This window comes from Pezoporus flaviventris, unplaced genomic scaffold (genome assembly GCF_033815535.1).
Source record: "Pezoporus flaviventris isolate CSIRO_AGI_PZ_B2104156 unplaced genomic scaffold, CSIRO_AGI_Pfla_v1 ptg000064l, whole genome shotgun sequence".
NCBI classification, from domain to species: Eukaryota; Metazoa; Chordata; class Aves; order Psittaciformes; family Psittacidae; genus Pezoporus; species Pezoporus flaviventris.
The window spans coordinates 4,145,878-4,173,561 of NW_026892612.1; the positions used below are offsets into that span (position 1 = coordinate 4,145,878).

Here is a 27,684-nt window from a genome sequence, read left to right on the forward strand (position 1 = left end):
CGTAGGCTTGGATTAATATCCAGTGTTTACTTTTAGCAATTTAATACCCATTTCAAAAATCATTATTTTACTAGTGGCACAATAGCACTTTCTCTGGTTATCTGTTATGTTGATAGTATAATAAATTTAATTTAAATCATCATAGGTGTAGTTTAAGGCTTGATGAAAGCTATCATCAAAATTCTTTGACTTTACCCATTTCTACTGGGTCATAACTGGGTCAGTCTTCAATGCTTCTGCATTATATTACAATGTCTCCAGGGGAATTAATGAGGGTGAAAAGAGTAATGGTAATGCATAAATGATACAATTCCCTGAAAACCTAGTCATATCAAGACTGCAAGAGACATTTTATCATATTAGAAATACCACTACAATAATGGTTAGATAGCTGAAGCAAAGTTAAGATTATCTTGATTGTGACTACTCCATACAGAGCTTCCAAGTACAGACATATAAATTATATCAGTGATACTATGTAAAATTTAGGTCTGTTTTTCTCTGAATGAGAATACCCCTACAGAAGCTGGTATACAGAGACTGGTTTGCTTTAACATTCATGAATATCCCTGTATAGACAAGATGTGAAAAAAAAAGTCACCTGCATGACCTGAAAACTGTATGACATAATGCCTGTAAATCAGCTTTATTTCCTTTAGCATATTACAGCTTACTAGCACCCACAGTGAGAAAGGTCTTGCTGAGGCACCAAGACATCAGAGGAAAGGCTGGAATTCCCTTTCATATCTGCTCATAACATACTTTATATTCACTCAGCAGCTAGAGTTGTATACAAATCTGTATGCCTTCGCTTATTTTGAAAAGAACATATGAACTGCCTGGATACAAAAAGGGCTGAATCTTAAATCCAGGTATGAGGCCACCAGTTTCAAAGCCAGCCTTCCCTACTTTAAAGCCTTTTTAACTTTATGAATCATCAGCTAAAATGTTGCCATAGGCTGTAGTCTGATTAAAGTTAATTTATAAATTGAGTAATCTGGAGCTAAGTCACAACTTGTAGAGGAAACTGCCAGGAAAATATCAGGTGTGAAAGGAAGTTATATTGAGGTTCTTTGCTCATTTTGAGTTGGACACCCATTGCCAGTGTATAGTATAAAAATATATCTTTTGCTGAAATGGAAGTATGAGCAAAATGGAGACCTCTTATGAACACCAAAACTTGTGTGGTATGAACAAAGTATGTTTTAATCTTCCTGTACTTGGTAGTCTCTCCGATCATTTTATGCTATTAGAAATTTTAACAAAATTAATTAAATTTCCTATTTATCCCCAACGTTTCTTCAGAGCTTTTTTCTCTTTTTCATAAAAAACCCACTTATGAATGATTAATCAACTCCTGAAATAAAAAATATTCCAAGATCACCAGTGTTTTGTTTTTTTTTTTTTCTTCACTACCTAGGGAAATACTTCTTCCATCTTTTTGGGGTAACTTCATTTAGCAAAAGGTTGGTAGTGTTTGTAATGGAGTCGCTGATTCTTTAAAATGAAAATCCCTACTCTAAATCTCTTATATCACTTTGTAGTAGCTCTTACTTGGAAACATTATGTAGGCTGGACCCTTATGAAGGTAAAAGATCAAAAAAAAAAAAATAAAAGTGCTCCTGAAAAAGATAATTATGAGAATAGCAACTTCTGTCCCTATGAGCAGAAGAAACATGTTTTACTGAGTTGAGAATATATAATTTCCATTATATTATTTTCCCTCTCCTTCAAGGCTGTAGATAACTACTGCAAAAGATGAACATATGGGTGAAAATATGTCACCATCCCCCCAGAAATCTGCACAGAGTTAGCAAGGAACAGGAAGGCAGAATTTTTTCTTTCACCATTCACCTGAAAAATGCACGAAACATAGATATAGGAGGTTTTGGAATGCCTGTTACCAGGGATGCCAAAGATGTGACACTCTAGGGGAGACCCAGCTATCAGAAAAAGTCGATTCGCTTATTCTGTAGAGCTAGAAAAGCCTGCCGAGACTCTAACCCATGGGCATACTCATCTAACTGGGGAGTGGTCGAGGACTCGTCATGAAAGTAAGCACTACAGAAGGAAATGCTTCATCAGCTTGCTAAGCAAAGGAGTGAATAGGGATATTGCATCTCTAATGTACAGCTCAGAGTAATGGTTTGGTGGACACAGTTTGAAAGAAAATAGTGACATCTTTGAATCAGAGACCTAGGGAATATTTTACTCTCTGTAAAGCTTTGAAATGTCAAACCCTCGTCTTGGTTTGAAACTAGAACTGGTGTTGAAATTCTGAAGTTTTTGTGGGATGGAAACTTCCTTTTCCAATGCATTCTTGTCCTGATCTCAATTCATCCTGCAGGGCTTAAGGAGATGAAGTCTTTTTCAATCCATAAAGGGCTGGGAAGGAAGCCCCCAACAGGAAGAAAAAATGGATTACTGCAACAAATTGTGCCTAGAAATGTTCTTAAGTAAGCAGTTTTATACTCATTTCTATTGCATGTTAAGCCTCCTCCCCTTAAAGCAGGCTAATGAAGCACAGACTTTCCACACTGAGATCTTTTCGAGTTTCAAACTGCTGAAGTGCGGTCAGAGGCTTGACCTGCAGATTGTTACCACACAAAACATCACAAACGGCTTCACTAAGTTCCCTGACAATCTAATTGAAACCCCATTAAAATCTAGAAAATGCACTTTCAAGTTCAATAGGCTTTGGATGGAGTTCTTGCATATTTCTAAAGCTGTGCCTGTGAAGCTTGTTGCTATTGTGGGTAAAGTCCCTTATAGTAGTAAAGGAAGATCATGCAGAGCTCTGGAGATCTCTCAGTATATGGAAGATGTCACACATCCAGAACCAGGAAATCACAGGTAAGTACGAACTCCCTGACCTTCTTTACCATCTCTAAAATGAGCTGATTTTTTTATTGTTCTTACTGGTTTAGCATAAAAAATTGGTAACAAAAAGCCAGAATAATAGCAGCTAACCCCTACTTGGCCAAGCCTGAATTGTCTTCTGGCATACTATACTACAGTTCTGCTCAGAGGTAAAGATTCCATGCTACATTTTAGGCTGAAATCCCACACTTCATGCTCACTCTGATTCCCAACCCCCCAAACACTTTTACTCCACTGACAGCCAATGAGTTGGGAAAACAAAAATAGGGACATTCCTGACTCTGAGATACATTTGCAAAATAATCTTTACAGGACACTGCAAGAAAAAAGACGTTCATCATGTTAACAAAGCAACTGTTCATGTATAGTTTAAAAGCATTAAGTTAAAAGTCCCACAACAGGAGATGGAACTAACTTACTGAGTGCGTGCATGAATGTTATATATGTATGTGTTCCCCTTGAACTCTGGCTCAGTTTAGCAGATTTTTCCAGAAATAAAACTGGACCAGCAATGACAGGTTTTGCTTCAGACCAGCTAGACTACAAATGCCCTGAAGTAAAAAGTTTTCATAATAATTTCTATTCAGTATTAAGAAACTCTGGGCAGGAAATAATGTAATAAAGCAAGCTTGCAAATCTAGCCAATTATAAATAAATCTCTCTGGTTTTCAAAGGGCACGTCTGCAGTTCAAACACAAGAAGTTCTGAGAATCCGAGAAAAACAAAGTTGCCCTTCACACATATACCAATCTGGGGCTCAATCTGGGACTTGTGTTGATTGTCACTACTCAGCTGAAGAAAGTTTTGGATCGGAGCCACTGTTTCAACAGGGTCCAAAATCCTGTTTTACAATCAGGACGAAGAGCTGTTGTACTGCTAAATTACTGTGGAGAGAACAAGCTATGAGCTGTACAGCAAACAGGAACTGGATTGGTGTCTTTGATGAAACGACTCACAACCCCTGCTGAAGTGATATCTGCCCTTCAATTCACTGACACCTTATGATGAGAGTTCACAGCCTCAGCATTTTTTTGGCACAGCCTGCTGATACTGTCCTGTGACAGGCAGTCTTGTGCAGCTGGGCAGAGCCCTCCTATGTCCCAAGGAATTTAGTTAAAAGCACACCAGAATCAGCAATTGCAATTGAAGACCATAAGATGATTTTCACAACATCAAGGCAATTTGTGACTGTGCTGTTAACAGTAGCCCCAGTGACATGTGCAATCAATGTACTCACTTGGCACTTGAGCCAAACAAAACTTGCAACTATTCAGGCAGTGTAAACAAATTTCAGTCACTGATAAGTAGCCTAATTGTTAAATAGAACCACTGTAGTGACTGAGATCCACCTTCCAACACACCAAGCGTGTGGCTGGCCAGCTCAGTGATTTGTCTTTGTTTGTTGCCTTATGTACCACTCATCCACTGGAAACGACTTGCAGATCCTGCTTGATATCTGCCCCAAGACCCAGCATTCCCAGCTAGGCAGGGTTGTCTGCTACTGCTGTTTTTAAACCCAGACCAAAACCCTCATGGAGCCACAGCCGCCCAGCACAGCAGATGCAACACTCTGAGAATCAGTGTTTCGGCCAAAGCTCTAGAACTAAACAGCAAAACACCCAGCAGCAGAAGGAACTCAAGAGAAATTCCTATTTCTCAGGTTTTCCTCAGGGAAAAGAGTAACTATAACCTCATTCTGAAATCACCCTTGATCTAAAAAGAAACAATTAAATCAATTTAAAAGCTACAACTTTTAAATGAGGATTTGTAGAGGCATTAAAATTTTGGATGTGGAAAAAATGCAGCTCCTATCCTTATATGCAAATTTTGCTAGAAGGAATCTTCCTACATAAAAAAGACTGAATTTTTCAGATTCAGTCATACATAACCAACCAATTTATCGTGTGGGCCAACACAGGAGCCCACAGATGTGGAAACAAAGTTCACTCTGATGATACAGGAATCCAGAGGCTGCTGTTCTGTAAGGAGCAACATTTAGACGGAATTAAATTTAAGAGTTCATAAAGAGACGACAAGAGGAAGAAAAGAAGCTTTTGTGATTATTTATATTCACCTATCCAATTCACAGTTTTATTTCTTTTTCTCTGGATCTGTGTTCACATATCCATATTCTGGCAGAGTAAGAAAAAGTTTCTGCTTTATTCTTGCGTGTTGTGATTGGAGAGAACAAAAACCCCTTGTTTCTTTAGTCAGTGCTCTATAGCAGGTTTTTATTGAAATGCTTGATTTTCTCAAAAAGTCACACATACTGTCTAAACAGATCACTTACTTAGCATTGCCAGTGGAAAGATTTGCTAGGTTTTGTAGAAGATGAAAATATTACAACAGAGGGTGATTGCAAAAGCCATTATAAGTCAAAACTCACCAAGGCAGCTCTCGCTCAGCTCCCTCAGAACAATGTGCTTGAGAAAGCAAAAGTAAAGTTAATGAAGTCTGCCCTCTGGACCCATCCTCCTAAACGATGAAGTACTACACTGTAAAAGCATTTAATTGGCACTTGTGACACATTATATTTGACTGTGATCCTTTGTTAGCTCTGGTGACTTCATGACATGCTTGATACTGCCACTCAGACCTCTCTTCTGTTGGGTGTACAAGTTTCCTTCTCTCAGACAGGCTTCTTTTGTTTACAGAAGCCTGTCCACTGTGAGCTGGATCAATGGTGATGCAGCTGCAGTGCTTTCCTACTAACAGTGCCAGCACAGACTTGCTGGTGCTTCAGGGCAGTCACATAATCTGTGTTATCAAGGAACAGACTTCACCCACAGCTCAAATACTTGAGAGAGACTGTATGTCCCCAGCCCCCTGCTGAAACTGCTTAGTCTGTGTGGTATTCTAACCAGTGTGTGTAAGAGGAATGCATGTGGGCTCCATGAGAAGACACTTGGGATGACAGGGGAAACTAGCTAAAACTCCTGTGCCCCCCCTGCCCTGGATTTGCACAGTGATTGAAAGCCTTGCCACGGTCTTCAGTGAGAACAACACATCTGTTTGGGGCGGGGGGAGGGGGGGAACACTCTCAAAATGCCCAGCCAAGCGTGGACATACATCTTGCAGCACTAAATTCTCTGTGCCACTCAACACACCGTAGACTTTTCAGTGTGCTAAGGAAACATGTGGACACAGATGACTTCATGGTAACTGTAAAAGAGCTCTCAGGAATCTCCAAACTGCTCTTTGGAATGCCTTCTTTTTCTAAGCTCCCAAATCACTATGTGCTTCCTGCCCTAGCAAAAGGAGGTGGTGCTCTGTGTGCTACTGGTCAAAGACATACCCACAATAGAGAGTTTGTCTACTTGCGAGTAACAGCAGGTATTGTTTCTGCTGAAAGACCAGGACAAAATATCTGTGCAGTGGCGCCAATCTCCTTGGTACTATAAAGTGGAAAACTAATGGCTCCGGGCAGGGGAGTGGAGGTCTAATAATGAAAATGCAGATTCTTTCATACAATAAACATATCCCTATTTCCTCACCACTGTCTGCCACAAAAATGTTGGTACCTGGCATGAAGATAGCAATTTAAACATTTGTCTATTACACTTATGAGTCATAAGGTTCTCCACCCCACTCCTTCCTGTGTGATGGAAAGATATGCTGAGGATAACACTACTTCTTTCATTGCATTACAATGATACTCATCAACAAGAAAACAAAATAAAAATTTATTATCCACAGAGTATGAGATAGAAGAGGATGGAGAGTATTAGACAAAAAGTTGAAACAGCAATTCAGCTATTCAGCCTGACACAGTTTGAAAGGACCTGACCATCAGAAATAAAGAATTCAGTACTTTATGAAATGTTATGTCCCCAGAAGGCATCTAGGTTTCAATACACTCTAAAAAACCAAAAAAGAACGATTCTTTTTGAGTATTTAGGCCAAGAAGCTTGAGGAAGACATCAGAAACTGAAAAGCTACTTTAATCATAATGCCAAAAGGCTAGGCTAAATCGAAAGCCAACTTAGAACTGATCCTGTTAATAATGTTTTCTACATGTCTGAGGAAAAATAGCCACCATCTTTCCTAAATAATAAAGTTATTATTACATCTCTTGCATTTTTCTTCTGGTGTTTTACTACTTAAAAAGAGGAAAGCTACAAGCAGGAGCCAGAACTAGGTGAACTACAGGAGACTGAAATCCCAGCAACATGTAAATACCTAGACTTTTTTTCTGTAACAGTTTTCTTTGTTTTAACCTGACTTCTGTCATAACCTTGGTAGAAGAAAAAGATCATTCTTAGAAGCTGTCATGGGAGAGTAAATGCCTCTGAAAGTGAATACTCACTGATAGAAACACAAATGATGCCTGTTTGTAGAGAATTAACAGAACAAAGGCCTTCCATTGCCTCCTTTGCCATCAAACGGGCAATGACAGGCACTTTCAGTCCTCCTGTGTGAATACAAAACAGCAACACAGGTAAAAATCTCCTTCTGGAAGTTTCTGACAGAGTTTTCACTGTTAGATAATGTGACAAATTTAAGTGCTGAAAGTGAGATCTTGTCAAAATAAGCATGTGATCCTCAATGTTGCTGGTGGCAAGCATGGATAAGAATAGTCTTGAATATTACAGCCATGAGTGTGCCAGTGTGGAGTAATGTAGGCCAGTTGCTTCCAGAACTTCAGACAGAGTGGGAAAGACTCCCAGCTGCCTCCTTCGTCAAAACTGGAGTTGACCTGAACGGTGTGAGGAGGTCACGCAAATAAATCAGCTCCCAGGCTAAGCAATGACTAGAAATGGCCATAGGCCTAGGCCAATTTCTGCAGCAGTGCTCTAAGCACATCCCACAGAGACATCTGGGGACCAAGGCGCTTTCATGGGATTTTAAGAGCCTGCTGAGGTGGAAACCTAATCTATATTCTTTAAAATCCATATTTTACCTGTATCAAGCAAGTTCACTGTGCCAGTGAGTACAAAAGCCACACACTGAACACAGGTTTAAGTGACACTGTAACCTGATTAGTTGTATATTTTGGGCTGAGCTGTAAGCAGGAAAGGATCCATACAACAATGCTTATAGACAGAAGGGAGGAAGAGAAACTATCCATGCTGAAATCACGACAGACAGACAACATAGCACAGTCATCTATTTAAAGGAGAGCAGATTTTTCCCACTCTTCTGACATGATGCACTAGCCAGTGTAGCTTTTATTTCTCATGAAAAAAAAATCGGAAGCACGCACTTATATATATATATATAAGTGTATATAGAGAACATAATAATTTGGTAACTTCACAGTGGCAAAATCACTTAACAAAATATATCTTCACTGCAGAAAAGTTTGCATTAAAAATATTTTTAGAATTGGTGATTCTCACCTGATAATCAATTTCTTTACCTATCACAGATTTATAACTGCAAATAAGTAATACCAAAATAGTAAGCAACAAAACAATGCTAATATTTGAAAAAAACATTTTATTGTGAAGAAGCTGTATGAAACTATCGTCAATACATTTCTGGCAAAATATTCAATGCATTCACTGCCTCGGTTTGATATGAACAATAGCTTTTGAAATTCAGCTGAGTATTGTTGGCTACAATTCTATTGCCATGCTGACTTCAAACATAAAGATGCTGTAGTAAGCCATTGCACTTTATGAAATCATCTTTTCTCACCTTTTTTTTTTCTTTTTAGATCAGTGGTTTTCATACTCTGTCTGTAGTATACCGGGGTCCATAGACTGACCGCTTTTGTTAAAAGTACTTTTCAGTCTCTGTGAAAGGTTGCTAAGGAAACTAAGTTTATTATTAACTGACTTGAACTCACTATGCAGTTCAGTCTTTAAGAATTGGTAAATTAGAAAAGTTAAAAACTACCTCTTGTAGTATTTGGTAGTAGATGTGTAAAGAGGAATATAATATTATCATAAATAGTAGACATTAAGATAGGCATTTCTGGTGTGCATCTGTCTTTAACTAGCAACCCATAAAATTGAAAGAATGCAATAGAGAAAGATGGACAGTTTTGGAAGAAGAAACAAAAGTGTTTTCTCCAGTCCTGAACTACCTTTTTGTAGTAGCAAACTTACTTAAAGATCTTCTCAGAAATGACCAACTTTTTCATCATTGGATCTAATCCTGCTATTAGAGCTATAATTAGACTGTCTCATTAGGCAATCCAGAATTTTGGGAAACTTGTGCACTTGGCTGAGGTCAAGAGGTCTAGATGATTCCTTTCTTCAGATCACAAGTGAGATTAGCCCTAGTAACTGTCTACTCTGTTTTGTTTACTGCAGGACTGCTTTTGGCTCTGAACAGAAAATCAGAGAAGAGAAACAGGGAGAAAAGCTTTCAAAGGTATATAAAGTGGCTGAAAATACAATAGAAGGCCAAAACCACATCAAATCTACAGAGGAGGGAAAGAGACAGGGCAATAAAACATGAACCTAGACTCAACTTTTTCTGATATTCAGCTGTGTTCAGTATTAAAAGGAGATGATGCAAATTTCCTTCCCTCCATCAACAACTACATGTAGTTCAGAAGATTAAACTGATGCAGATAGGTTCAAAAGAGTAGGAAAATATAACTAAAAGCACAAAGGCCATATAGAAACAAATAAGGATGCAAATAAATTGGTTGAAGGATGAGTAGATCTCCATTCACTGTGAAGTGTTCAGCAAACAGGGAAGCTGAGGTCTAAAGACATATAGCAGCTTGTTTAATCCTATCGCAAATCAATAGCAGATTTTCCAGTTTCATAGTTTAGTACCTCATCTTCTTCTGTGTGGTTTGGGATTTGCAGGGAGCAATAATCCTCAAAGATAATGTAAATTCATAGACTTATGAAACTTTGGTATATCCAAACTGGAAGCTAACCCATTGTTTTCTCATGGTGCTTTCAAATGAGATCTGCTGCTAACAATACAAACCTCAAATAAAATATCCTTTCCTCAAAAAAAAAAAAACAAACCAAACCCCACCACCACCACCACCAGAAAAAAAAAAAAAAACCACCCAAAAAAACAAAGAAACAAGGAAACAGCATAAAATGAGAAAATAACCTTTGAATTTGTACACCTCTTCCAAACAAGGTAGAAGTCAACTTAAGAGAATGAAAACAGATAATTAAAATGAAGATGCTAAAATGATACAAGTATGAAGGAGGAGAGTAGGCGCATGAGAGATCTGAGCAGGGAAGTCATGAGGAAAGGCTTTAGGGTAGGGCTTCTCTCCTTACTTGGCACAAGCCACTGATGCACATGTCCAGTGATTCAGTGTAGCATCGGGTCCCATCCAGAACCTTTGGTGCCAGCTCCACAACCAGAGCTGCTCCTTTGGCCTGGCACTTCAGCGAGCATGGGTTGTCGAGGTCATTAGAGACAGGAAGCCACTCATAAAACTGTCCCTGGTACTTGACGTCATTGTGAGCAGAGCACTGCTGGGCACGAAAATCACCTGCTTCTGGTGGACAGTCCTGAAGAAAAGAGGAAAAGATAAGCAAGTCTGCTTGGGACAGCCAGTCGTAATGAACTGTAGGTGTCTTAACCACAGCCCTGATATGCTGTTGCTGTATCTCTTTGCACTTGTGTGCATATGTGGAGAAGTGTGTGTGCACAGCCAGTCTTTTCCAGACAAATTTTCCTCTGTGACTGAAGAGAAAGAAAAAAGAATTACATTATTTGTTTGTTTATTTGAGCTCTCCTCATTAGCTGTTTTGGTTTTTTTTTTATTTTTTTGCTTCATTAGTTGTTAGGGTAACAAGAACCAGAAAATGTGATACATGTTTGTATTTCTTTAACCTAAGTTTTCATAATTTGAGTAACTAGCAACTTACTATTATTTTACTGGGACGACTGTTAAAAAGCCCCTTCGTTAATCCTTCAGGAGGTTTGTGAGACATATAAACCCTACTCTGAACCCAGTACACCTGATACAAAAAACAAAGACCACTCATACTGCATAAAGTCTCTTGTTGATGAGAATGTGAGGCTCTTGTCCACATACACTTTCTTGCCATTATTTAGCATTGAAAACCATGAGTCAAGTTCTTAAGAGAGCAAGAAGAGTTTCAAAATCATAAGGCTTCAGGCAAAATAAACACGAGTTCTTCTTATTTCCTTTCTATTTTTTTGATCCTTGAAGAACAGTATTTCAAGTTTTCCTGTACAAGCAATCACAAAAACTAGAGATTAATTGTTGTTTTTTTTTTTTAAAGTAACCAGAATTTCTTAGTAATTACAGGAATAGAGAAGGTAAGCTTTAATAAAAACATTAAAAGAATGAGAACTGTGACAAACAAGTAAATGTTGGCAATATGGCTGCCTCAGATTGTTAAAGTACCATAGTCCTCCACCTTGCTGCTGTAAGGAAATCTGCTCTTTAGTGACACCTGGTCAGATATGAGGTGAAATGAATACCTGTCATAAACTTTGCTTGAGGACTGTAACATTCTTTTTATTTTTAGAGAATCTTAGATGTCTATTATAGACTTGATATAGGGAACTATTTTTATGTATATACAACCACATAACTAGACAATGCCCTTTTAAGATGCTTTTATTCTCTGTCCTCAAACTACTTCATCCTATAAACATTCAAGTATTATTAGTGACAATTTTATTTACAGGTTTTCTCATACTCCAAGCTAGGAAAGTCCTGCTCCTACTGAGGCAAAATATCTCTTCTGAGATTTAAATAATCCCTTCTATTTTTCAGACCTTTTTCTACACCTTTATTCATTAACACTATTCTGCTTGTTTCTAATAGGGCAGATTATTACAGCTTTTGATAGAACTGGCATGGGGGCTGCATGGCGCTTTATGATATTGAAGGATCGTCGTTTAGCATTAAAGTCTAAAATAAAACCTGTCTTAACAATTGAGCTTTCAAAGTCTCCTTTGGATATAAATTGTCAAAATCTTGGCTATGGATTTTTCATCTGTATACCTTTGGCTCAAACCCACAATAACCAATGCAGGTTCTCATTCACCGTGTAGTGGCAATGTGGTCTTAAGCCTAATTTGTATTGCACCATCAGAGCAAATTTTCAGTTAATTTGCCTTGTATTTGAATGTGATGCAGGCCAAAACCAATGGGTCAAGCTTCAGCCAGAAGTTCTGCTGCCTAAGTACAACGTAATAGTGTTCCTGCTACAAAAGGTTAAATGGATAAGGCATAAAAGAGAAAAAAAAAAAAAAAATTGGGTTGAATCTTGCTGTAGAAAAATATGTATCAAAGAGCAATAATCCTGATTTTTGAGGAGAGCTCACTGATCAAAGAGCTCACTGATCCTTCCTGAAAGTGGAGGTTGAAAGTACAAGCTCGTAACTGGGTTTTTAGTGTTGGAGGATTTAGACAACAGACTGTTTTTCTAATGATATGTTACGGAAGGTTAAAAAAGAAGAAAAAAAATAGATGCTGAAAGTATTTCAGTTTGATTTTAAAATCTCTAGGAAACTTTGAGGCAATCAGGTCCTTTTTTCTGATCTGGGCAACCTGTTGACATGAGACAAACTATGGACAGCAGCACAGAGTGAAGAGAGCAGAAAATTATGTGGGAAATTCATTATTCCTCTATAGCTGTTAACTAGAGGAAAAGTGGTCTTTATGTTCTGCTTTTAAACAGAATGAACAAGACAGTTACATCTTGACCCAGGATCCGTTTTAGCTCTATTTTCAAATAGAGAAGAGACAGTCACAGAGGAACACTGTGGCCACATTTCCTGCCACAAAACCTTTGGTGCATAACCTTCCCTGATTTTTTCTGTCCATAAATGAACACAGTCAGGTCTGTTGGCTTGGCTCAGGCTTGTTGCAGAGATCCAAGCCAATCCTCTTGTTTGGTTCAAGCTTGGCTCTACCTTCAAAACTTCCTGGCTTTCAATAACTTCATTTTTACAAAGACGGAAAGACCAAGTAAAGCACAAAACTTAAAGAGTTCATAATCCTACTTTGTGCAGTATTCAATACTATATTTGTTGTACTGGATTTTATTTTTAAATCAAAGAAAGAAAAAAATGTACCATCAACATAATAAGCTTTCAGGACACGGCAGGTGACCAGGACTGGTGTTAAATACTTCCAGTCTTTGATATCATGATCAGAATAAAACAATGGATTTAAACAGTAGGCCTTGTGTTTAAAAAAGTTTTCATGTGAAAACTGAAGCCATTTGAAGAATACATTCAAGCAGTCAGAAATGCAGACATGCATACTTCTCTTGGCATGCAGATATGAAAAAGGGTCATGGCCTGGCCCACCACTTTACTCCGGCTGTGAAATTCCAAGTCCTAAATCTATCTGAAGGCCTTAAAGATCCCTTTCCCTCAAGGGGGGAACTTTTCTTTCAGTTAAGAGGGCACATGTACTTGCACTTACACCCATAAGACCTGCATAACCTCTGTAATATATATTTTTTTTAATACCAATGGACAATATTAAAAAAAAAACCTATCATCTGAATATTACCCATCGTTAGACACAAGTCACTGAGATTGAAAAAGTAGAAACTGAATAGAACTTGGCACTACTTACTAATTTCTTTCCATGGATTTTTTTTGCTTTTTAAACTCACAATATACTGCTTGTGTTATTTGCCAGTAGTGATCAGAACCTCTTTGTGCAATTATATAATGAAAGACAGGTATAAGCTGACAACCTATACATGAATATTCTAGTTGCTGAAATATCAGATAAGGCAAAACCAGCTTTGTTAAATATTTGTTCAAGCAGTAAATTTCTATTTTCTTCTAAACACTTTGCACACCTCCATATAAGAGCTTTGCTGTTTTGAGGCAGGTTTCCTGTGCCCCATTTCTGCAGTGCTGGCTCATGGACAGCAGAAAGTCAGAAAAAAGGAAAAAAAAAGAAAAAAAAAAGAAAAAAAATTAAAAAAATGAGCAAGATTTCAATATATGCATGGGTCTTGGTGGCAGGGCATCCTTCAGAGCTGCCAGCTAGCACTGTTTATTGACGTGAGTGAAGTTACATTCCACTCCATGTAAGGGTCTCATCCTGGAAGCTATCTAACAGTATGTAGTTCGTCTATCTGCACAGCAGACTGATATACAAGAGTATGCCCACAGTTTGAGACAACCAGAAGTTATGGGCCAAGTCAGTGTAGTGGTGTAGCATATCTTTGCATGGGTTATGTAGTTCTGCAAGGTATTTTGCTAACCACATCTGCATGGCCTGTGTTTGGCTTAGAGCATGTGTCAGCCCCGGTATCTGGTCACAAAAGCACTACAGTTCTGCTTCAGGTTACTCCAGCTTTGGTGTTATATTTGAATTTTACTGGTTTTGTTTTCTTTTTGAAATTATCTATGGGCCCCTGCAGACATGAAGAACCATTGTCACTGCACTCCTTGAAGAATCAGAAAGAACTAATCACCTTGAAAGTCTTGTCTAAGCCCATTTATCTTCAAGCTTCTTATTCATTAAGACTTTTTAGGGAAGAAAATTTCCAGTGAATAGGAAACAACTGTTCCTCTAACTCTGTGAGTCCTAGACAGCTGTTACATGACATTTAGCTTGTGAAGGCTCATGAGATATTCCTGAAAGACTGAAGCTGTGATGGATACCTATAATCTTCATTCATCCTATCGGGTCAAGATTTCCTCCTCTGCAGTGAAGATATGCATCATTTTAAAGATGATCAGCAACTCCTTTGAGGTATGAAATCTATTTTAAAATAAACACAGGAGTTTCATCTTCACTTCTTAAGCAACTAATGCTGGCTTATTACTACAGCTTCATTTGCTTCTTCACATTTAGTTGTTTTTTTTGTTTAACTTGACCTCCTATTTGACCCTATGGTAATTCATAAGGTCCCTGGAGTTTTGCCATGTTTGAATCCCATTCAAAACAATTGCTATTAATCAACAAACCAGTGGAAAAGATAAGATGAATCCCAGATGTCCTCTGATGGTGATAGATAGATCAAATTTCACGGGACAAAAGAGGGTCAGGCTTTTTTAAGTTTACTTAGAGGGTGAAATGTGGAAGATCATATCTAAGCTGCTATAGATGGAAACAGTGGAGGAACCTTAAAACAGTTTACAATGTATGTGCTTGTATATTTGCAGAGGCCAAGAATGATTTACTATACCTGGAGCTTTTCCTCTGCGCAAAAAGTTACTTACAACTGGACTACTCTGTGCAGCGTCTGACAGAACAGCTTATTGAACCAGTTCCATGAAGTGCACACAGCATTTCAGCTGCACCAATTTCCCTACTGGGAAAGAAAGCCTGAGGTCCTCAATTAGAGGCTTGAGACCAAGACTAAATAAGAACTTTAGATAAAAATACAGAGACTGAGGAGATATAGGGTTTTAATGGAAACTCCAGTTGACCTTGAAGCATTATTGAGAGCCCTACTTGAATTAAGTTTCTTGCAGCCAGATTTTTCACTAGTGTATTCCTGTGAACTTCTAAATAGGCTAGGATGATGCTTAGCTGCTTAGATCCAGAGGGGCTCATACTATAGCTTTCTATGACAACCCCAAGACACTGCAATATTTGACAGAGAGAAGTATGAGAGAAATAATATGAACAAAGTGAATGGGGGAATATCAGCAGATGCTTCCACTCTGTATTAAATAAACATGGAGTGGAGACGAGGGCTAAAACAGTCAGTGAAGTATAAATCTAAACCTCTGTCGTGGTTTAAACCCAGTCAGGTAACTCGTTCGCTCACTTCCCCCTTTTCTTGCCCTCCCCCTGCTCCCGGAGGGACGGAGAGGAGAATCGAAAAGAATGCAACTCCCACGGGTTGAGATAAGAACAGTTTAGTAACTAAGGTATAACACAAATCACTACTGCTACCACCAATGATAATAATGATAAAGGAAATAACAAGGGAAGAGAATACAACACCTCAGCACCAGCCGACCGATAACTCGCCCCCCAGGCCTGACCAAGCTCTGACCGATACCTCCTCCAACCCTGCAGTCTCCCAGCCCTTCCGGCTAACTCCCAGTTACATCCTGGGCATGACGTGCTGTGGTATGGAATACCTCTTTGGTCAGTTTGGGTCAGGTGTCCTGTCTCTGCTTCCTCCTGGCTTCCCCTCCTCCCTGGCAGAGCATGAGGCTCACAAAGTCCTTGGCCAAACCAAAACATCCTTGTTATCAGCTCTGTTCCCGAGCTGAAAGTCAAAACACTGCAGGGCACCAGCTACCAAGAAGGAGAAAAAAATGACTGCTACTGCTGAACCCAGGACAACCTCCATGAACAGTTGTCATTAGAAATGTTTATAAAATAGAATTTTGACAAAAAAAGCACCTTATTTTCTTCTTTTAAAGTATATACCCATTTTAGAGAGCAAATAATTCAATATGTAGCCCTTCATGCCATTTTAAAATTTATTTGTTCATACCTTTTAAATATTAAATGAAGTGTTGACAGTAGATATAACAACTTATTTTGGCTTGAAAAACTTCTGAATATTTCAGTCAAAAACTAATACAAATACAAATATTAGAATACGTTTCCCTAAAAGCACTATAGGAACCACACTGGCAGACCGAAAAGAGATATTAAAATAATAAAAAATTATTATTATCAGAAATATTGAATTTAAATCTGTGAGTCATCCACAGTCCTGAAGAGTCCTGAAATGAAACTGTGATGGAAATGATACAGATGTTTGGTCTACAAAGATTCTTTATGCATTTACATAAAAAGGTTGCAGCACACAAGGCAATGCTTCTAGAGATTTACACACTTATAAGGAGTTTAAGTTTGATACTTTCCAACAGCCTAGCCTTTAGTGCATGGAAAGAAGATAGTGTCATTTTGTCAAAAGTAAGATTGGCAGTATCAGGGCTGGAGTGTATAAAATGAAGCATAAGCTGATTAGAAACAGAGATGGAAGTAGCTTGTCTGAATGCAAGCCAAAAAATGGGGGATGTCATCACAGCTGGTATTTCAGCCAAGTGAGAAGAAAGTGAGGTATATATAAAAAAGAGCTGTAGGTGGTGTTTATGAGGTTTGGTGGTCTGATTAATGTGATGTAGCATCTACAAATTTTATTTTAGGCTTAAGGGAACTGCTGTAAACCTTGTTGAAAGAGCTAGCAATGTTGTGCAGCCTCCAGCATTGTTTATTTTCATGCCAAAGAGCAAAATCTCATGAGCAGCTTTATATGTAGTGTTCATCATCATGCTAGCAGGTATAAGCAAGTAAATAGGAAAAGTGCAGATGAGATGGCAAGATATCCTGGTACAAAGCCTGGAGAAGACCTGGTGACTAAGGACGTGCACAGAAGAAGGAACATAGAGCATGCTAGCTTGAAAAAAAAAACCCAACAAACCACTAGAAAAATCCTATTTGCAGTTTGGAAATACCTTTTGTTTATTTTGAATAATGTTTAGCACAACAACACAGCTAGATGCAAAAACGTTTTTATTGCATCCAGAGTAATTGTCTAAAGAAAAACAAATTACTCCTTCTCTCTCTATCCCATGATTATATTCTAAAATGGCTGGAAACATACTTGGAGTCAATATGAAAAGTAAAAAGAAAAAAAGCAGATGCAATTTAACCGTAAATCATTTTCAGATTCCCTCATTCCTTCTTTTACTATTTACACATGTGGCTTCATACCCAAAATCTTTCCAGTTTCTGATCAACACCAGGCAATGCAAGTGGTGAAGATACTGGAATGGATTTGTTCTTTTAAGGACTGTTCAGAAGTTTTATAGGCAGCAATATCAACCCCTCTTACAGTCTGTACTACTCAAAATGGTTCAGAATCCCTAGAATAACATAGGTCACTGAAGAAACAGACATGCCACTCTCTCTCCTTGCCTCCATTTTTCTTTATCTCATTCCTCTCCTCCCCTCCCCCCTGTAATTTAATTTCAGGATGAATTAGAACCAGCTGTAGCAAAATCTTGCAAATGATAGTGTCTATGAAAATGTGTTCATTGCCAGATTCCAAGAAGTATTCTTCCCTTTCTCCAATTTCACCTTTGCAATAGTTTGCTTTTAGCATATGTGACTACCCATCCTTTCTTTAAGAGGACAGTCATATAAATAAAAACATGTCAGTTTAAAGAAAGACTCTTTTCAGAAAATAAAAAGACTGATTATTTTATGAACAATAATGTCCTCAAGTTATGCACAAACTAATTGCAATGAAAGCTCATATTTAAGGACTTGCTGATTTCCACAAGAATAAAGACGAAATTTTCCACAATGCGTGATAGCTAGCTTAATTTACAGAGAAGGAATGGGGGGATTTGCTCTCATTTTCCTTTCATGTAACAGACAAGTCATCTAAGAGATGAAAATGAAGGTCTCATTGAGCCTGGAATTATTGTCATGCTGATTTTCAGAGTCTTTGTGGATGAATCTTAAGAGGTGAAGTCTGAGTTAAAAATAATACAGTATTATATGCCTCTTTCAGCACAGAATTCTACAACAAGCCATGGGGTTAATGAGTTGTTTCCAAGCTCCAATTTGTGTATATGTATCCTTGGATTCTGGAGACAAAGATAGACTTCCATTAAAGAAAAAGCATACGATTTTGTTTTACTACTCTGAAAGAGACAAACAGTACTTCAGTGGTACAGCTACACTATTCAGTAACAGAATGGATTTCAGCAGAGATGCACATCCGGGATTCCCAAATTGCCTAAGGCTTCCACTGGTGCTGCACAAGGTATTTCGAAATGGTGCCTGGCCCCAGAAACATGGGCTGAGGATCACCATGGCTGTGGCAGGATCCTACCACAAGTTCTGATACAGGTCATGGTGGCAGTGCCCTTGCACTGACTGATGTTTTGAGTACTCGTGCACATTATCTCAGATTAGTAAAGATGATCAGTGAAAGGGCATAACATCTCAATCAGAGACTCAACATATTTTAAAAAAAGAAAATACTGTCCTCTGAAATCAAATGTCTAAGAAATGAATACAGTCAAATACTTTCCTCATGACATAAAACCATATTTGGATGGGCCTGCTCAAAGTATGATGCAGTCATAAGCTTGAGATTAGCTTGATTTACTGCTAGTTTTGCAAGTTTACTAAAAGGAAAAAATAAAACTCATTTAATCCTTTTATTAAGAATTAATTCTTTTATGAAGGAAAAGACCAATGTAGCACAATCCACCCTCTCTGAAAAAGGGGTTAAAATATTAAATGCTGCTCTGGGTCTTCATAAATCAGCAGCAAAACTGTCAATGATTTCAGCACAGCAAAGCAGTTTTAAATTTTCAGTTTTGATTACTGAACCCAAGAAAACTTGGTACAAAGTAATTAAGTGATTTCTACAGCTGCATGCCTCACTGCTACATTGGAAAGTCTGGAGCCAGTATTGCCAAACACAAGGTATGTAAAGGAATTGCCTGACAAAACTATGCAAGGTTTTATTTTGAAGGAAAACTATTCAGGTACACATTTCCAAAACAGAACCTGAGCTAAAAAATAACATTTTGAAAACTATTCTTTATCTTGGAAAGTTAAGCTCAGTGATTACAAAATAATGGTTGTAACACAGGTAAAACTCTGCCCTCTAACCAGGGTGATCCAGGAACTGGCAACAGAGAAGGATGCTGGTTTGTCTCACTGCTTTTAGAATACACAAGGTCAGGTCAGAATGGGAGGGGAACTGTCTCAACACATATAATTTCACAAACCCAAACAGAACTGATGGGTCTAACTGTAGTCTAATTTATTCCAATTAGCCTTTAACAGTTTGGCTTTGGCTGGTTTGGTTAGTTTTTCATGTGTGAGTTACAACACTCAATTTGACCGGCACAAATCAACGTTCACATTCCCTCTGCAACTGTGGTGTAGCCTTAGTGCCTCAGAGATGGAATGAGATTGTTAATCAACCAGCAGACCTATTTTATTGATTCCTCTACCTGTTGTCAGTAGGTGAAGCAGATGTCTAGATTGATAAGAAGCCAAAGGATACACCCATAAGAAGTTTCAGAGAAAGAAGTGTGAGAAATCTTGCTGCATGGGAGACTACAGCTCAGACAGAAGCAGTCTCTTTCATTATGAACTGTGGTCTACTGAAGAAAACATAAGGTAAATACGAGGGAATGTATTCAGGTTTTTAACTTAAACTTTTAAACTTTTTTTAGACAAAGCATCTATTGAAAGGCTTCTTAATATGACCCTATCAGGCATGAGAAAGTTTGGCCCAGTGCACATTTGATTTCATTTTCCATCTTTACTGGTAAAACTGACATTTCTCCATGTAATTTGAGAGCTTTTACTATTCTTGGCACCCAATAAAACTTTCCGCATGAAAATCTTTATTTCCATTTTCACCACTGAATACACACTTTCACTTTCATGAGCACAGAAGTTAAAGTTTATTTTATTGTATTGAAAACGATACTCACCATATATAAACCCAAGAGAGAGCCTTTAGAAAGGCCAAAATGCTGGTACAGGCTATCTAAAATTGCTTTTCTAAGACTTGCAACAAAATTGCAATGCTGGGAAGGGCACACGTGAACAGAAACATATACTTACTAATTTGTCTTCAGGCCTCTAACACCTTAATTTTCCAGCCTGACAGACTGCCCAATATGAACCAGCTGGTTACCAAAGTAGTATTGGGAACATGAATGGTCTTGATTCTGACAGAGAAGTTGTAAAGAGCGACTCTGAATTTTCACTCTATTTGGAAAGGCTGTGACTGCAATTTCTTCCAAACAATTTTAGCATTATGCTATGCCATAATCTCTCCCTTTTTAAAAGACACTGAGAAAATGTCCTGTGGCACGAAGGCAATTTACATAGCTATGATATTCTCACGGTCATGTTACCAAATCATCTTATTAATATGGCCATGACTGTTGTTTGTTATTATTTGTATCATATCAAAGCTATACTTCACTTACCACATTACTGCATGTTCTGTATCGGATGTTTCTCCCTTCACAGGTCCTGTGTCCAAAAATTAAAAACAAACCATTAATAGCTTAATATGAAATGCAAACACATAATATTTATTGCGTCAGCATCTTTCCTGCAAAGATTTCTACCCCCCTCCCCCCAAAGTAAAAAGCTCTCTGTCTCTATATAGGTAGAGAAATTTATTCTATAATTCCTCAGTTTCCTACCTTTGCTTTAAAAATTACTTTAGAGAAGGTGGCATCAGCTTATCAATGATGTTTGACAATGGAATTTAGCTGGAAATCAACATCTGAATCACACTACCAATGGCCCATGCCTCCCAGCCATCCGCAATGATTTCACAAGGGCACAGCTCCGCATCTACCCAGGCACACACGTTAGGAATGACAGAGTCTGAGCAGCCAGGCTTTGCTTGCTGGGAAGCAACCTGCGTGCTGGGAGGAAGGAAATCTGCCTGAAACTATGCTAAATGAAAGGATAGCAGGACTGACTTTCCCAATTTGATATGAGGGAAGGAGGAAAGCATAAAACTTCTCTCCAATTCACCAGCCCCATGAACTCCCAGGTCCCTATTGCCCAACAACATCAGAAGAGAAGCTGAGCCCAGCTGAGGTCAAGGACAGTACCGCCCTGACTTGTGTTCTCTATGGCTCTCCTCCTTTTCACCCCCAGCAGACCCATACCAGCCCTGATGCTGGCAGGACTCCCAGAAGAAAGGTCAACACCCAGCTATCTTTTCAGTGCTCAGCAGCGTGTATTCTGAGTATTTGACCTTAGGCGAATTTTCATATGTTTTATGAGTTTAGGCAGCATACACTGAGGAGGTACTCAGTATAATTCAGAATGCAGGGTTTTGATTTTAAAGATTATTCTTCAAAAGAACAGAACTCCTTAAATTCTTAAGTTCTTAATTTCACAACTTCCCCCTCCCCCTTTCTTTTTTTTTCTTTTTTTTTTTCCACTGGGTTTTAACAAGCACATATTCCTTGAGGAATAAATGCCTATCAAGACTGAATTTTTGAATCCGAACCATTTTGAACTATCCAAGAGAAAGGACAGCATCAGCATGCATTTGTGTTGTTTATTCCTTCTTTTCCTTTTTTCAAAAGCTTTTTTTTCCCATACTGTGTTAACCCCAAAATATACTGAACAGTCCTTTAAATTTTTGAAGTCAACCTTCTTCGCACCTTTATCCACAAGACTTAATTGAGAAATTCTTCCAGTAGTAGTTTACACCTTTCGAGTTCAAAAATCAGGGCAAAACACAATCTTGCAAATATATCACAGTGATGTAAATGATCACAAGAAAAGATAAATGAGAAAATAAACTCTATCACTTTTCCAGAAGAATTACAAGCAGAAAGATAACATACTCTGTTATGTAATATCTGTCATATAAAGGGTGCTACTAAAAGCATGATAGAAATACCACTAATTCAATGCTTTTGTAATGTTATATAATCAATTCAAGTAAATTTTAATCATTGCAAGCATGCACAGGAGTGAAAAGTGTGAACAGAATATTTAGGAAACAAAACAGTTTTAGCAATACTATAATAAAAATTACATTCAGAATAGGCTCTGAAGTAAAAAAAAACCTAAAAAATCCCCAAGAACCCCCTCCACCACCACTATCCCATTTCTAAGCAATACAGACAAGCTGGTACTGTGGCGCAGGCCAAACCTGTTTGCACTCTACTACACTCAATAGAGTTACTCTTGATTTACACCGATATGTAGCAGAGAAAAATGTATATTATGCAGCATTCAGGCAGTCCTAGTTCAGGCCTCGTACACCACACTGAACAGCTTGTTGAATCTTGATACATGTCCCATCTGTCTCTCAGAAACGCCATACAACCCATCAGACATCGCTTCACACAGACCTGCTGTTAGCACAGTTTCAATTACTCTAATTTGTTAACCTCAAAACCATTGAACTGCCAGTGAAATTTAAACTTCCTTTATATCAGCTGCCTCAGATTTTCTTCTTTTCTCAGTTTCTTCATACTGCCTGTTTTGAAATGAAAAATAACACTTGCTTTTGACTTATTCTTTGCACTAGGGAAAAGAATAAGTACTTTAATTAGAATAATGCCACAGAGCTATCCAATTTTTAATTCCAATTTTCCCTGTTTGGCTATTAGGCAGGGTTGTTCAGAAAAAAATATGCAGTTCTGGATGCAGCTGGCACCGTGATGACTCATGAACACTAGGAACCATTCTTGCAAAACTCTATGTGTCGCCCCTCCAAGATAAAACTTGGGGTTTTGTTGTTTAAGATCATTAGTTTCCCAGTTATCAACCATCAACCAAAAGCAGGCAAACTTCTTTCAGCCTGAACTGACATATTTTCATAATAGATTTGCAAAGGAGTGTTTGTGTTTCAGAACTATGCTGCATCAGGACAGTATTCCAGATTCTCTTAAGCTCAAGTATCAATTTTGGATTCAAAATCATGGATTTGTAGGAGAAAAAAAAAAAGAAAAAAAGCTTTTCAGGGACATATATTTTGATTTCTAAAAATAAATTCTGTTTCTGACCCTGTCTATGCTCAAAATATGTAAACTGAAATCACCTACTGAACTTAATCCTGCTAGAGCGAAATACACAGCAACTTGCATGACACCAGGCTGGGCTAGGTTTTCTCCTAAGGCAAGTCCCGTATCTCTGTGTGGATATTTTGCAAAATGCCACAGCACAGAGCATTTCACGGACAAGGAAGAACCACAGCAGATTAAGTGAGACCATGTTATGAGATACAGTCACTACACATCCCTTCTGCAGGGTATAAATGAGAATTCATATCAACAAAGAGAACACAGCCAGTTAGAAAAGTCAAAAGTCACCCAAGTTCATCTTGGAAAACACACGAAGAGTGGGAGCAGTTAAGAGGTACTTCTAGTCCTCTCTGTTATCTATAAACTGCAGCTGATTTTGCAGAGGAAAAAAAGTAGCTGAAATTTTGGCTTGACAGATAATTATTATCATGTGAATATGAAAGAAAGCAAGCTATTGGGAATCATATTTCATTCTTCAAATGTAGTAACTTTTTCCCAGTAAAGTTTCTTAAACAGGTTAACAACTTTTAATATATTAAAATATTCACTTCTCCTTAATGTTAACAACCCAAGCTCCTGGTATTTATTTCTCCAGACTCTGGTTTGTAGAGTGACTTAGTTCAAGTTTCCCCCCTCAAAGGTCCAAATTAGATGTGTATTTGTCCTCAGCTAGAGTTAGAAGCCTGCAATAATCCATGACAGAAAGAATAGCAACCCCATGCCAAAGTTGTCTTTATCTGTAATTACCAAAGATGATGAAAGGAATATGTAGAGGAGGACTTCATCAACTCCTGCCACTCTCAGCAGTCATCAAAGTTTGAAACGCTTTTCTTAAAAAACAAGCCCCCAGATAAGCAAGCATCTATGAGCCAGAGGTGGGTTATTTTCGTGGATGTGAATTTTGATGCGACTGTTCGCTACAGGGGCTTGAAAGTTGATGTAATGTTGAACAATCTTCATCTCCTTTATTTTCACAGCTCTTGACAGTCATTTTCTGGAGTAGATACTGGTTTCTGCACTGTATCTGTGAGAAAAAGTATGCTGTGGGTCTTTCTCCTCCCATGAGATCTTAGGCAAGATGCGTCAGCACTCCCCTTTCCTGGGTGTCAGCAGGCATGAAGCTGTGCTACATACACAGTAACAGCATCTTGCATCTGTCTTCCTCAACCTCTCTCCCAAATACTGTACAGTGTTTTATGATCCCCTTTGATTCTCAATACAATTTCTGGTTTAGTTCCTGTCTGGGGGGGAAAAAAAACCATAAAATTTCTTCTTTCAGCACATCCTTTTTCCTATAATGAAAATGTGAGGGAAGGCCACAGATGCCAGATTGTTATGGAAAAGGAAGATTTATCAGGATTGCGTTCACTTTATGTGTTTAGGTTTTCAAACCACCTGTTTGGTTCTGCCCAACTTCATGTCTACATCACTCAATTGACAATGATTTGAAAAGATGTAAAAAAATGGCATCACGTCAGGTTGGTGACCAGTCAGTAGTGGTGTTGCCCAGGGCTCAATTTTATGGTCAGTGCTCTTTAAAGTTTTTATAAATCCTCTGGATGTAGGAATCAATTGTACGTTGAGTAAATTTGCGAGTGATATTAAATTAGGAGAAGCTGTAGACTCCCTAGTAGGTAGAGAGGCCTTCCAGAGAGATCTAGACTAGAGATGGGCAATCACCAACCATATGAAATTTAACAAGAGCAAGTGGCGGATTCTCTATCTGGGATAGGGTAATCCCAGTTATATGTAAAACTGGGGGATGAGAGGGTGGAAAGCAGCCCCATGGAAAGAGATATGGGGGTTTGGATTGATGGCATGTTCGATATGAGTCAACAGCATGCCCTGGCAGCTGAAAGGGCTAACTGTGTCCTGGGTGCATCCAGCACAGCATTGCTAGCTGGTCGAGGGAGGTGACTGTCCCACTCTGCACTGCCCTGGTGCGTCCCCACCTTGAGTACTGAGTGCAGTTGGGGGTACCTCAATATAAGGACAACAAACTATTAGAGTTTGTCCAGAGTTTGACCAAGATGGTGAAAGGTCTCAAGTGCAAGACTTATGAGAAGTGGCTGAGGTTCAGCTTGGAGAAGGCTGAGGTGTCACTTCATGGCTGTGTACAACACCCTCAGGGGGTGCAGAGGAGAGTGAGATGCTGATCTCCTCTTTCTGGTGACCAGCGGTAGGACATGAAGAAATTGAATGAAGGTGCATCAGGGGAAGTTCAGGTTGGACATTAGGGAAGGGTTCATCACTGAGAGTGGTTGGTCACTGTAACAGGCTCCCCGGGGAAGTGGTTGTGACACCAAATCTGTTAGAATTCAAGGATCATCTGGGCAATATTCTTAGTCATATGGTTTAGCTTTAAGGAGTCCTCCTTTTAATAGAGTTGGATTCGATGATCCTTATGGGTTCTTTCCAGCTCGAGGTATTCTGTGGTTCTACGTCTATGATTTGGCCTGGAAAAAAGAAGGCTTTTGGAGACCTTACTGCAACTTTTTAATAGATAAAGGGAGCTTGTATGAAAGATGGAGAAAGACTTTCTACTGAGGCCTGTACTGACAGAACAACAGGCAATGATTTTAAACTGAAAGAGGATGGATAAGTAACATAAAGACACAAACAAAAATTTTTTTACGATGCAGGTGATGAGGCACTGGAACAGGTTGCCCAGAGAAGTTGTGGGTGGCCCATCCCTGGCAGTATTTGAGGTCAGGCTGGACTAGATGATTTTCAGAGGTCCTTTCCAACCCAAACTGTACAATGATTCTATAGTAAAATAAATATTGACCATCATTTATGTGACTAGGATGAGTATGAAGCTAAGGAAAAACCATCATACTGGACTTTATGAAACTCTCCTGTGTATCTAGAATAAATTCACTGGAACCAAAAGAATGGAGTATGGCTATACACACATGGAATATGACTATACCAGTTGCTGGGGAGGGACTCTTCATTAGGGACTGTAGTGATAGGACAAGGGGTAATATGTTTATATTTAAATAGGGGATGTTTAGGTTAGATATAAGGAAGAAGTTCTTTACTGTGAGAGTGGTGAAGCACTGGAATAGGTTGCCCAAGGAAGCTGTGAATGCTCTACCCCTGGCAGTGCTCAAGGCCAGGCTGGATGGAGTCTTGGGTGACATGGTTTAGTGCCAGGTGTTCCCTGTCATGGGCAGGGGTTGGAACTGGATGATCTTAAGGTCCTTTCCAACACAAACCATTCTATGATTCTATACATAATATCAAAGAGATGGTGTTAGAAAAAAGGAAAAAAAGGAAAAAATGTCTCTGTTTAATACTTAGGCTAAACCACAACCTGACTGTTTAGGAATTCAAAGGACAAGTAAGCAGTGTTTCTTAAGAATGAAGTCTCTTTTTTGCTGATCTAGTTACAGAACAGCTACTTGTTTATGGCTACCTGATTATTGTTGAAGTTGTGTTGAATTGCTTCTAAGATTTTGTTTATACTGTAGGCTATGCTTCAAGACATAACCAAAGTAACCTAAAGGTAGCCTGCCCAGCTACTGATATACCAAGTTGACTATTTGTAGCAGTTGAGCCAAAATACAACAGGGCCTAGAGAAAGCTAATAGATCTATTGTTCTCACAGAGATAAGCCTTTCCTTCTAAAGGTATGATTAGGCTCATGTCACAATTTCATTTTAAATTCTGAAAGCTTGATGAGGGGAACAGTTCAGATTCGCGAATTTTGTTGGGAATGTTATGCAAAAAATTACCAGCTGCAGCTCCAACAGTGCTCCAACACTCAAAGCTCCTACACCAGGTAGCTTCTGCTACCCTTGGAATTTAAGGTTGGCATTATATTTACTCAAAAATAAGGCAGATATTGGAGTTCTGCTGTACAAATTGCTCAACAGAATAGAATTCACTATAATTTTTTGCTTTCAAATTCTTCTTTGCATTATTCAGAGTCACTGAATGTTAATTTTTAAGTAACAGCTTAGGCATTAAATGACTCTTCCTAAACTCTCAGTAAAATATGTCTGGCTCGTCTAATGAAAATAACAAAAATCAAATTAGAGAAAAAGAAAAGAAAATGAGGAAAATTTGACAGAATGCTTTCAGACCACTGTTTATTTTCATGCATTTAGTCTCTCATGTTTGCTTGTCACTGCAGTATTTTTTGTTTCCTTAATATATTTTAAAAGTAGTTTTAGATTTAAATTTGCACATTTAACACATATTGTAGATATACAGAAAGCAATTACAGTTGCAAATGTTTTTCAGTTGCTCACTAGCCAGGAAAGGCAGAAAAAAAGCAAGAATTGAAGAAGTGTCTTTCAGAAAACAACAGCAAGAGGTCCAGGTGGAAAGAAAATACACTACTAAATCTCTAAATAGTGAAATTGTAGGGAGTTTCACTTTTCAGTAGCT

At 38.4% G+C, this 27,684-nt stretch overlaps 1 protein-coding gene across 3 annotated transcripts in view; it reads right to left on the bottom strand.

Annotated features, from left to right (window-relative positions):
* The window catches only part of ADAMTSL1 (ADAMTS like 1), a 405,845-nt gene that overhangs the window by 124,309 nt on the left and 253,852 nt on the right, over positions 1-27,684 (bottom strand). For all 3 annotated transcript variants that reach the window (XM_061470878.1, XM_061470875.1, XM_061470877.1), the window contains 2 exons: positions 20,710-20,755; positions 10,083-10,319 (listed from right to left, as the gene is read on the bottom strand). In XM_061470878.1, the coding sequence (XP_061326862.1) occupies positions 10,083-10,319; positions 20,710-20,755 (283 nt within the window). The remainder of the gene's footprint in view (positions 1-10,082; positions 10,320-20,709; positions 20,756-27,684) is intronic.